The 12,616-nt window shown below is 41.3% G+C and overlaps 1 protein-coding gene across 3 annotated transcripts in view; it reads right to left on the bottom strand.

The window, feature by feature from the left end:
- Hip1 (Huntingtin interacting protein 1) overlaps nt 1–12,616 on the bottom strand; it is a 127,540-nt gene that overhangs the window by 103,330 nt on the left and 11,594 nt on the right. Inside the window, exon 1 of one of the 3 annotated variants that reach the window (XM_071588394.1) lies at nt 6,438–6,907. The exons of the other annotated variants lie outside the window; for them this stretch is intronic. Within the exon in view, the coding sequence (XP_071444495.1) occupies nt 6,438–6,467 (30 nt within the window). The 5' untranslated portion in view covers nt 6,468–6,907. Of the gene's footprint in view, nt 1–6,437; nt 6,908–12,616 lie in introns of those variants that run through there. 3 annotated transcript variants of the gene reach the window in all.

The raw sequence follows: 12,616 nt of genomic DNA, 5'->3' as shown, positions 1-12,616 counted from the left end.
CCCATGAATAAAAAATACGGGCATTACACTTTCCCTTCCGCATGGGGAAATGAATAGGGAGGAAAGAAAACCTTTATTGAATTGGAGAACCAGAAAGGAAACCATACGATACAATATCAGCCTCCTCAGGGCTGCCAGTAACTGTCTTCAGCCATAATGACAACCCAACATTTAACTGCATAATATTCCGACTCCCAGGCCATTCGGCCGCTCCTAATAAACTCAGCTATAGAGGTATCCCGAGAGCTGACCCATTGTTGGGAGTATGAATGGCGGATGCACCATTTACGTAAATCCAATGTACCATAAAATGGATAACTAAATTTCAGCGATTGATACTCCTAATAGCCATGATCAGTATAGAAATGCTGGAATTGCTAAATGTATTTTCGATACTCTTTCAAACGCCCACCCCGGTGGCGGCGGGGTAACGTCCTCGTCTGCCATTCCAAGTGTCGCGGGTTCGATTCCCGCCTGGGTGAGTTTTCCTCCACCTAGGGCTTGGGTGTTTGTGAATGTGACCATTGTTATCGTTGTTAATAGTTCGATGTAAAGGCCAAAATGTGCTGTTTTCGGACCAATACTGAATAAATAAATGAAATATGTTCAATGAGTTCAACTGGCAAAATTGACCATTACCGTCTATAAGCTGACTGAACGCCATGATTCAAGGATTTTCTTTTCATGATATCCAAATCCCGTAATAAATTCATATTTTACAAGCAAGCGCAGGCACAATTATCCTCCGGCAAAACACAGATGATAGAGCTTTGGGAGTGTGAACATAACGCAGCAATTAAATCTTCACCACAATATAACACATTCAATGATTTGACTTGATACTCCTTCCTTGTTATTTTAAAACTGTAAACCCAATACTGATCGATACATTATGTGTTAGTATCCCATGTAAGCGAAGAGACAAGAATAAGGGGGGCGTAACACCGTAACTTCATACAACTTTTATTTCTATTTATTCAGTTGGTCTGAATTAATCTCCCTCCAAATATAAGGTCATACCAAATCTTTTCATTTTGAGCCTTCATACCTTCCGTTATTTCTTAAATGCAAGTTGAAATAATTAATTTGTTTTCAGTCATCCGGGACTTAAGGAAAAGGAAAAGATTTACAAGAAAATAAGGATGGATTAATACGTCGTGAGCTGTGGAGCATGCCTAAGGGCTCCAGATGCGAAACCACGGAATCACCTCGGGCGGGCGAATAATGAATCGGACACCAATATTTTTCAAGCGAAACATTAGCAAAGGTAAAATAAAAAAACCGCTTAAGCCGACGCCACTGAATACGAAACGGACGACCAATGGCAATTAGTGGCCTTGAACAGCAGAGGAAATGCTGAAGACGAACTAATTTTGAAAGAAAACCAGTCGGCCGAGTCAATTAAAATGTGTAATTATAACGAACAACTCTGACCGAAAATACAGGTACACCTTGTCTTCGGTTTCTTGTGCATTTTTACAGAGATGACGTACAGGCAGTGACCAATTACAGATACCGTTTCATTATATCCAGCCATTGTTTACGGTAGAATTTTCTCCAAACAATTTTGCTTTGAGACTGCGTAATGAGCATGAGGAAGGTTTATCATTTACAGCCGATGGAGAATGCACTATATTCTTGAATTGCCGTCACTGGTTGAACAGAATCCTTAAACAACAGTAAAAAGTGAGAGAAATCTATTAAAAAGGGACGAATTTCATCATTTAGGCCATTAAACTACATTTAGCAACAGAGAAGTGTCAGAGAGGCAATTAAAAATGACGTCGACGGGGTATAAAAAAATAAGAGTAAATCTGGGGACTCTACAGCGAACGGCTTCGAGGAATGAAGACACGCAGCTGGAGGATCTGCCATTGGAAATAAAACACCCGAGGCTAATGAAAAAAACTTTCCTTTAATGCTGATTTTGCCTCGATCGAAGATTATGGTCAGCGAACGGTCAAGCATTCCTTCCCCACATCTCCCCGGCCGCGGAGGAGCGAATGGAGGAGGGCTTTTGAGTGAGCGGGGAGGTGCACTTAAAATGCGGGCACCCCGCAAGACAGCTCGACGTAGCAGGTTTGAGTACTTCCGAGTTTGAAGAAGCACTATAGCTGGATAAGGAGCACTTTTGCTGGATAGGCGGCTTTCCGGCCAACAGAGAAAAAAGATGGAGGGACAAAAAAAATGGTATTATCCAAGGGAAGCGAAGGGTGAAAGAAGCCAGGACGAGGAGGAGCGAGGAACAACGGTTTCCTTCCCGCGACCGGTGAAGAGAAGGTTATGAAAGGAGCACCGAGGCACGGAAGAGAGCGGCTGCTGAGCGTGGGTGGCAGGGGAATTCCACGGGGCGTCGGACGGGTGTGTGCTCGCTCCCCCAGCCATATCGTCTCCGAGGTCATTCCGGCCTCTTCCTCCGACAGCAATGAGCTGCTTGGCGACACAGAGCGGGCTGATGCGGGTGTGGAGCCGCGGCACAGGAGTTCATGGTTGACCAATGACAACACGATCGAGTGTGAAAATCTCAGGTTCTTACTTTGTGTTATCTACCGTGGAGATTACGGCAGGTTTACGACAGTTTTTATTAGCTAATTGATATGTTCAATGATTCCTTGATGTCTTCCCAAGGCAATGCAATCAACCTTTGCCTCCAAGAGGGGTTTACACAATTTTAATTGCTTTCATTTATTTATATTTTTTAAATTATTATTATCATGGTAACACATACATTTTTATAGAATATCTCCGGCACTAGGTACTAGCAGTAGCCTACTTCCCAGTAATCTCGCAATAGATTTATTCCTCGAAAAATCGCAATTCCGTAAAACGTTTCAGCATTCTTTTTTGCGGTTGTTTCCAATCCTTTCATATCATCATCCAAAACGTCTTTCTTTTCGCTCCTCGTATGCCGGCTGTTCGTTCATTTCTCCAATTTTTACAACTAAACTTTATTATAATTAACTGACCTACCCCTCGAGCCACCTTTTGTCTTCTCCGGAAATCCCCTAATTCCCTGTTTTCACTTGCTTGACAATGACTCCTTAGCTTCTCCTCCTCTGTATCCAGCATACCTTTCCAAAGACCCATGGCTAAGCTGCAAATCAATATGGACAAGTCTATGAACAAGAAATTGATTCGTTTGTACCTATAACAGCGCAACTGAAAAAACGTATATGGCAGGGGTATTTCTGAACAGTTTACCTCGTATCACTGTCGGAGTGAGGGTTAATGTTCACATGTAACCAACAAAACGGTTCCGCTTTCAGCACCTGGGCGATTTCAAAGTTTTAAAAATTAAGCAATCGTCTAAATTTTATAGTGAAAGTGAAAATTATGGCAGGAAGAGCATAACATTTCTGCGCCATTCTATAAATATATTTCACAAAAGGCCGTGCACAAGGTCGTCATAAAAATTATGTAGGTCAAAAACGGCCTAGAGTCACGAAATAGAATAAAATTAAGATGAGAAAAACGCGATGGAACAAATTTATTCAACCTTCTGATACAAACAGATTACTTTCAATGGAAGCACAGGAAAATAGAGCAGCGAACAAAAGATGCTAGACTCATAAAGAAAATCAAGGTCTTACTATCGATTGTTTACAGGATATGAGAGACCAAGGATATTTGTCATTTTACGTTTAGATAAAAGATAAACGGGCCCTAGATAAAAAGCGATTCGATTAATTTGAAATCAGATAAAAGGCAATTCGATATAAAGGCTCTTACATCCACAAACTTAGCCCATGAGTCACAGCCTAGATGCACCAACAATAACAGAAAAACGAACTGACCACTCAACATTCACCAAATCCTGCACTGAAAACAGTATGTTTTAAGAAATAAATCTCAATTGACTTCCCCTTTGGAGTAGGAACAAGAAAGCCCGTGAAAGAGGGTTGAATAGTATCCAAGCATCGGAATTGTCCTCCAAGTGTCTTAAATCCAAACCGCAACTCACTCCGAAATACGTTACAATACTGCGACTACCTACCTCAAATAGCAATAAAATATTTTACTAAAACTTACATACAAGCACCACTCGCCGAATTTCTGCAGTCATACAAATAACTGACTGATATTCAAGAATTAACCAAAATGCTCTGCTTCCATTTACTTCATTTTAGGGTCTTTTTCAATTTTATTTAAACGTTTTACACCCAAGTCAATGTAAGTTTGATTCCATTATATTTACAATTTTTATTACATTTAGTATATGTATTTTCGAAGGATGATCGGGTTCTGAGCTGAACTGAACTACTGGATAGAACGTAACTTCCCCAGGCTTGATCCCAATACACCGGATTCGAACTCGAGGGGGGCATGGTAAGGGCAATATACGTAATTACATTCTCTATCCTTCAATACGCACTACACAAAAATATTTTAAAAACTTCATTTGTTAAAATCATAGTTGCGGTATTATGCATGGTACTCAAATCTTCCACTTCCTACCCCCAATCGTAAGGTAAATGCACAAGTAATTCAGTAAAGAAAATATCTCAGCGGATCGCTGAGTGACATTTGTCTCTACAATCTGACATGTATAAATGGGCTATTTATTTACGTTTGATATTAATGCTGACTTAAAAAAAGTAGCCACTAAAATCCACAACAATCAGCCAGATGGTAGGTTTGACAGTTGAGGGTAGAGCTCAACTCATAACTAGCGCTACGACGTGAATTTCATGCATCAATCATTTCTTTACCCTGTGCCGTCTTCGGTTTCCCAGGGAGATATGGTACCAGAAGAATCACTCAACTTGGGCAGAGCAAGAGGGTCCAATATCTCACGGAATCGACCCCTGGCCCTGTGGTCGGTGGCCGAACGCTTTAACATTTATAGCCATCGACTGACCCACTCTTGCGATGGTGCAGAAGGGAGCCGCCGCTAGGGTTTTAAGACCCCTGCCACGGACCTGCCACCGTGACTTTTACGACTTCCATGACATAAAAGTGGAAGGTAGCAGCAAAGGGAAAAACGACGCAGTTATCGCCTCGGCTGAGAACTGAACCAAGACCTTTGATCGAGTGCGGCCCAGGAAACCGAACCCAAGACGCTGCAAGGGACACAAGCCACTCGGAATGGCAGAGAACGAAGGAATCTCAACACTATTCCTGAACGTCTTAAATATCAAACCATTTAATTCCATAGCATACTCCAACACCCATTCTCTAATCACTCGTCGTCAAGGAAGAAAAAAGACGATGGTTATCTGCCCGATCATTAGGTATTTCTTATGGGAAAACAATGGCAGCGGTTGGTACTTTGATGGGCCTTCAAATCATTACGAATGGTTTTATAAGTCCATAATGCTTGGTATCTGGTAATCTGATTCACTATACCAGTTCTCAGTTCCCTACATTGCTCTCTTTAAATATGCTTGTAGCATGACAAAAACAAATCGCGGAAATATATTTCCGCAACCCTCGCAGAATAATACGAAAAGTAGCTCGCCCGGAATGCGTGACGTGCGTATAAATCCAGCCTCGCGGCCAGATCCACGAAAAGGAGGAACCTTGAAGTGAAATCGTGTCTTGGGAGCAACGCACGGACACCGCGGGTCGCATTCCAGGTCACCAGTTTTTACTGCAGAGCTCGTCATTTTGACTGCGCGTACCAACCGGCCAGCGTCGACAATACTGCCCTCACCTCGAAAGAATATAGCCAAAAAGCTCCAATGAGAATCACCAACAGTACACAGTGCAAGTATCCTGGGCATGTCCAAAGAATACGACACAGAAATAGTCGAGCCTCAGAAACTACATAGCCTATATTCTATCGCTTACATTAGACTGATTTCCCATTTTATATTAACTTAACAGAGAATGTATTCTCTTAAAAAGCAGGATAGATTTTGCATCAAAATAATGGGATAGGAATACTACTTTACACACTAGTTTTAAAATGAATGCGACCGGTTTCAACATAATAAGTCATCTTCTGGCCAAAAAGAAGCCTTAAGGTAAATCCGGTCGTATATATTACAATAAATAATGTGAAAAAGTACAACACCTATCACTTCTTCGAATAAAGATACATCACCTCGACAAACTTGCACCTTAAACTACCGGGTTCATCATTGCGGGTTAATTTAAGTTTACAATTTGAACACTCGTAGACTCGAATATTAAGTGATTGACATAGTACATATTTCAATAATAATGCAAATTCCAATGAGCAAATAATACCAGCATATAATGAGAACGATAACGAATTATCCAAAAAAATTAATCAATTAGTCTAAATTAAAATGGCTGCATCATGTAAAACGGACCAGATCTACTGTTTTTGCCTTCGCCATAATCACATTGAGGAAACCATTATTCCGAGTAACACGTTCCGCACGGCTGTAGCATCTTAAAGAGGCATTCAAACACTCAACGTGACCCCACTGAGAGGGTCACTGTTACAACTTAGGAGTTCATGCACTTACCTGATCGAGACGAACAGAATGGTACGTCATTGTCAATAACAGTCGAGAGTATCCGGTCGATGGTTTTTATGCGGCAAATTGAAGAAAAATACTCTTGATGAAACCCGAACAATATCCTCTTCCGACGAAATTCAGAAAGAATGACAACTATAACAGCAAAACTATCTAAGCCTTCAACCAAGGCAGAAGGTTAACTGAGAAAAAAATACTTCCTCTTAACGTGGAAGGCGATCAGGATAGAACTAGGATCCACATTTGAAAAAATGTATCTATGCACTCCGAGCCCGAATCGATGTGTCGGTCGCCGAATTCTACCCGCGGGGGATACCGACACAACGGGAGGGTGGCGAGGCGAAGTCCCAACAACCGCGTCAAGAGGAAAACGCGGCAGCCACAGGAGCGAAACACTTCGCGACACACTTCCTCCCTCGCAGTCCTCCTTCCTGAACGGTATTCACCTTCGCACGATTCTGCCGCCTCGAATAAGAGACGGCCAAGAAAAGGAATAAGAGAGGAACGGGCGAAGTGGTGAGGGGATGCGGGACACACGCACGGGAGAAGGGGGAAGTCCGATAAGAGACGGCGCGAATGGGGTCCCCCTGCGCCGAAGGGGGTTGAGGCGGGGGTTGGAATGACGACAGAGGTTAACTTACAATAAGTGAGGTGGGGAAGGGGAGACGTCGGAAGATAATGAGATAATAATCTCTAATCCCCTCTCCACCCACGCTGCCGAAATGGGCGAATGGGTCGAAGGGGATCGAGTCGAGGGAGGAGGAAGGCGTGGACGTGGGACAAGCAGGCGAAACCCCTTAAGGTCCGCCGATGAGCCAACGAGCTAACTGTCCCAGTGTGAGGCGACGGGCCTCCAAGATATGGCGACATTTTGAAACGCACGGTCGCGGCGCCAAAGCTAGGCAAGGAATAAAATTATTCGATTCCAGTTATACTTCTCGTCGCTCAAAAGAAGATGGAAAGTGAGAGAGACTATCCCAGAAGGAAATATTTCTGTAACATCAAAATATCACCGCCGCAGTCCTCATTGTATATGAGAGGGAATGTGAGAATTCGGAAGGTGAGTTGTCTTTTCTTCCTTCACAAGACGGTCAAAACATTAAACTTGAGTACCTGTACATCAAGACTTTACTTCGTGGAGGTTTTGAATATTCATGGGAAAATAGCAACCATATCACTTGAATACAACAGACAATATTTTCTGTGCAATAGTATCATTTTTATTTTCAATTACTAGTCTAAAACATTCATGAAATCTATATGGAGATCATTTTTAAAGTAATCGAGCAGCTCTTAGGAAAATCAAACCGATGAATGTCTCGAGGTGGTAAATCAATCGCTCATAAGAAATTTCCATTGATTGTTGATTCCAATTTATAAAATTAATATGCATATTTAGTTTCATTGAAATGTTCGCGAAACTAACTCCTTCGACTGAAGGACTAGCAGCGTATTGACTGCTGTCTAACCTGTAGGAGCATAAAAGATCTAATTCATTCCATCACAATGGGAGGCAGTGTTAGCACAAATTCGACTTTTTATTGAGATTATGGCTAATAATTTCCAATAGGGAGTCGTCGGTGTTCAACACACAACACGTTCGTTACGCTGGGATTAATCAATGAATGGCAGACAATAGGACTAAGTTGGATACCTGTCGCTCTGCGATGCCGGGGTGCCTTTCAGCCATTGGATGCTAACCCCACAAATGTGTCTCCATTTTTCCTCAATTTTCGGTTCGGTGGTGACTACTTACAGACTTTTGGGAAAGTAAGTTCATACTCTGGCTTCGCATTAATTTTTGACTTACTCGTCAGGCTATTCGAGAGAAATTCTCAATTTTTATGTGCATAAGGATATATGAATACTAATGGTTTTTTTCCATTTAGGGTACAAAACTTAGCACTTTCCACATTTAAAAATTAGTTTCACTTCACTCCGCGTTTCTGGTTCATTGAGCCATCATCATTGCTTCAAACAAACCTGCTTACGTTTGCTAAAGCTGATGACGGCTCATTGAAGTTAAAACGCTTTGTGAAATTAAATTCATTTTAACAGAGAGGACGCACATAACCTTTCCTTTCGTTAGTTGCTTAGCATCCAAAGGTGAAAATGATTTGTTTACGAAATTTTTTGGGATTTCGTTTAGTAAATTCATCAGTGGATGAAAACTACGATAATGGAAGAAAGCTAATATACGCACTACCGTGAATTTTCACCATACATCTCCCTCGAATAGACTATTTCCCTAGTACACCAAACGTCACACTTGAGCCTTTTAAAAATTTTCTCAAGCCATTATTTCCATTACTGACAGTTAGCAACAAAATGCTAGCATATTTCAGAAACCCGACCACAAAAGATTGAAAATTGATAGTCCATTTAATTTTGTAACTTGAATAGTTTTTTATTCAGACAGAAAATCACGTCTTCCCGAGATTTTCCTCCGAGGTAGCGGTGGAACATGTTTGAGTTTTCGTGACCTTGAAAGGCCACTCCTGGAGAACCCTTAGCACCTGCCTCTCTTGAACGTATCGCTCGCGGCGGGAACGGCCTCAACATCTCAGCCGATGGCGACGCTTACGAGCGTTCGTGCTCTCTAAGCTGGTGCTATCTTTAGCTATCAATAAGGAAAGTAGACGCATTAATGAAAAAAAAACACTTGCTACCCTGTTCCGATCAAAAACGTGTTCTAAACGAATTGAAAAGAAGCCGAAGCCTCTGATGAAATAAACTAGCTTTTCTGGTCGGTCGAGCAATGGATGCGGCAGTGAAGTGGCCACTATGACTTCCAACGCCATCGCCTTGGTCAGCAAGTTAATACAGAGGAGCGTTTCTCAAGCTGACCAGCAAGGAAAATCTTGGCCCCAGAAATCACCGTCCTTCTGTTACCTCCCATCGTGAAAAAAATAGCCTAGACCATCTTGCATATTACCCATTACTCTTACATTAACTATTTTCATCTTAAATTGCGTAATATATTTACCGTTTACACGTACCATGAAAAGTAACTTTAAACTAAATGCTTTTCGTCTTTGAGGGAAAGTGTAGAAAACCGAAATGGTGGAATAACCTTACAATGAACTGTTTCCTGCTGTGACATCGCATTAATAAATTCAAATTATGTTCATCACCGATTTTTAACATTTATTAGCTTTAATCTTTTAACCCCAAAACCTATATGATATCAATGATTGTTCCGTTCAAGTTTGGGGCACATTTTTTTGAATTTCATCTGACTTCACAGACAATATAAGGATGATGATTTTTTTCACCTCCACAATTTCACACAGCAACATGATCATCGTAGTCACCACAGCCCTTTACAACTGTCCCAGTTACCTATCACAAGTGAAATATACACAGAATGGAGCACGTCAGAGAATATTCTATAAATAAAATCCTCCAGACATAATACGTTGTCATTTTGAGACAGGCAACTGTTTTCACTATTGAAAAACCGCAAATCACATCTGATTCAGTTACTCAAAAATTTTCACAAAATGTATGCTCGAAAAAAACAATCTAAATATGGAATTAAAGTTTAGCTATCTCATAATGGGGAACAAAACTATATTAAATTATAAATTTCGTGGCAAAAGGTACACTTCATTTCTTCCACTTGATATACTAGCCACTTCGTGAAATGTGTAAATTAGGCCTTACTTTTAAATACGAGAAATCGTAATAAAAATACTTGGGGTAATCAACGCGAACGACAAAAGTTGTCCCGTGTTTTTCTCTCCAAGAACCTGAATCGATGAAGCAACACATACGGTAGCACAGACGAATTAGAACAGTTTCCATTTTGAAAAATTCTTTCTCCCCTATCCCACGAAGTGAATTCATTTACAAAATTAAATCCAGGGGCGACAAGAAACCGATGATACAAGCTTGCCTCCTCATCAGTACTGCCAAATATTCACAAATATTGAATACCAAATGGCATGACCCAACTGAAAAGGCTTTTGGCAGTGAAAAATAAATAATTTCCCCTCATTAATATGGCATTTATAATAATAAATAATATTTATTACTGGTACTCTCCCGAATAAGGTATGTTTTGCAAGAAAACTAAAGACTAACAACCGCCACATTTCAGATCATCACCTAACACGACACAATGCGACACATCAAACTGAAATAAACCCTTACGGGTCGAGCAATACTTCCCTTGCCTCTCCTATCAAAATACAATCTGACATCCAACACCACTATTCACCACACTTCTTCAATTCCACGTACTTTCCGCCCCCATTATTCCGTCCAACATATCTGTTCTTTCCGCCCTGTTCCTCTACAGCCAAACGTTATCCCTTCTTCAACATTTCATCATAAATCAAAACACCCACATCCACTTTTCTTAACTCTTTTGGAATTCTCCAACCCCCTTCTCTCTTCTACCATTCCTAGGACTCCAATTGTCACCCTTACCGTTCATTGCTTTTTTCATATTTTCTCCATAGACACATCTCAAAAGCTTCCAATCCAAGCCAATCATTTTGTCTCAACAACAAAAGATCCACGCCGTGCAAAACTACGCCCCAAATGCAAGTTTTTACCAATCTTTTCTTGACAGCCTAACCCAAAGTTCCTGTCGTCATTTCCCTCCTCCTCGCAGAACCTTCACTGCCTAACGCATTTCTTCTTCTGAAGTCAATATTACGTTAACCATCTTCGTCTAAGACAATTTTTATGTAGGGATATTAATACATAATCAACAATAATTTTAAATTTTGAGAAATATTAAAATTTAATATTTGATATAATTTAAAAGGTATTTAATTAAATATCGCATAGAAAGACATTACTAAGGCTCAGCTTAAATAGCCACGAGTCCACTTTTATAATTTGCACATAGGGAATACTTATTGAAGAGTATAATTTCTTTGGATAAATACGCGGAATAGATGACCTTTTACATGCTGGAGGCCTGCATAACCTTGCTGTGAGATTTAGAGTATTAGGATTTAGTAACATATCTACCTAATGTTCGCCAAATTTTGTTTATTGGTTCATGGGGATCGGAATGTCGCGGTGGCTATCGTACTGGCTTCCCAGCCAGCCCGAGGTTCGAATCCCAGCGGCGTCAAATATTTATCAGTGGTATCTCGATCCCTACTTGAGGTGCTTTGTGGAGGGCACTTTTTGTGAGTACGCCGTCCGACGTTAAGCTACGGGCCCCTTGGCGCCTTTCGTTAAGAGTAGGCAAATGCCAACGCCGGGCTTCTCTCCACCCTTCATCTTTTCCTGTCCATCCCTAATGGCGCAAATGACCTTAGCTGTCGGTCGCCTCCCCTAAATACTCCTACTCGATTCATTCCAGGGCAATGCCGAGTTTATCTGATATGTGTGAGACTACCTAAGACATATTCTACATGGCGAGGAATCACGCCAACTTTGGTTGATGCATGGGATAAAGATGAGGACTGAGAGCTAGGATCACAGACGCTGGAGTTGAACAGTGGACTAGATTGGATGGCCGAAGACAAGACAGATCAACTCCCACGGAACCTGGAGAGGTGAGGGAAGAATGGGCGTAGAACTCACACTCCTCTCTCCCGACGCCCAAGGCTCGATGCTCTGGGGATATACTAGAACCCAGCATCCTTTTTCGGATGAATTTTTAACATCGAATTCACCAAAGAGCGGTGGTGGGAGCAACATTCGAATGACTTCCATGGCCACGACTGAACAAGAGCTAACACATGAGAGGGGAATGGCGGGATTGTTGTACGATCTGTAAAGGTGAGATCAAAAGACGCTCTTTTGTTAATGTACAAGCGGAATCCTTCGCTGACTGTGTACTAAAACCCTCCTGCCTTCGCCGAATCGATATGAGTGTGTATGCAAAACAACACTAATCTAAAGTCATTCCAAGATTACTACCAGTATTTAAACCTGCCCAATCAAACAATGCCGTTGTAGGAGTTCATTATTTAGAGCGCATATAAAAACTAAGAATAAGTTCACGATGATGATAAAACGGATACTGGCATCAGAGCATAAGGCCACTAAAGGACGCGAGGGAAGGTCAAATACGTAATATTGAGAAATAAAAAACAACACACACGGATACGCAAAGTATTGTCACTAATTGTTTTCTCCAACCTCGCCATTGATAATAATTGTCACGTGCGAATTTATATTCTAAACTCACCAACGGA

The sequence above is a fragment of the Hetaerina americana genome, unplaced genomic scaffold (assembly GCF_022747635.1).
Source record: "Hetaerina americana unplaced genomic scaffold, ioHetAmer1.1.p SCAF_3, whole genome shotgun sequence".
Lineage (NCBI taxonomy): Eukaryota > Metazoa > Arthropoda > Insecta > Odonata > Calopterygidae > Hetaerina > Hetaerina americana.
Note: the sequence above shows the minus strand (reverse complement) of the source record. Positions and strands in the feature narration are given on the sequence as shown.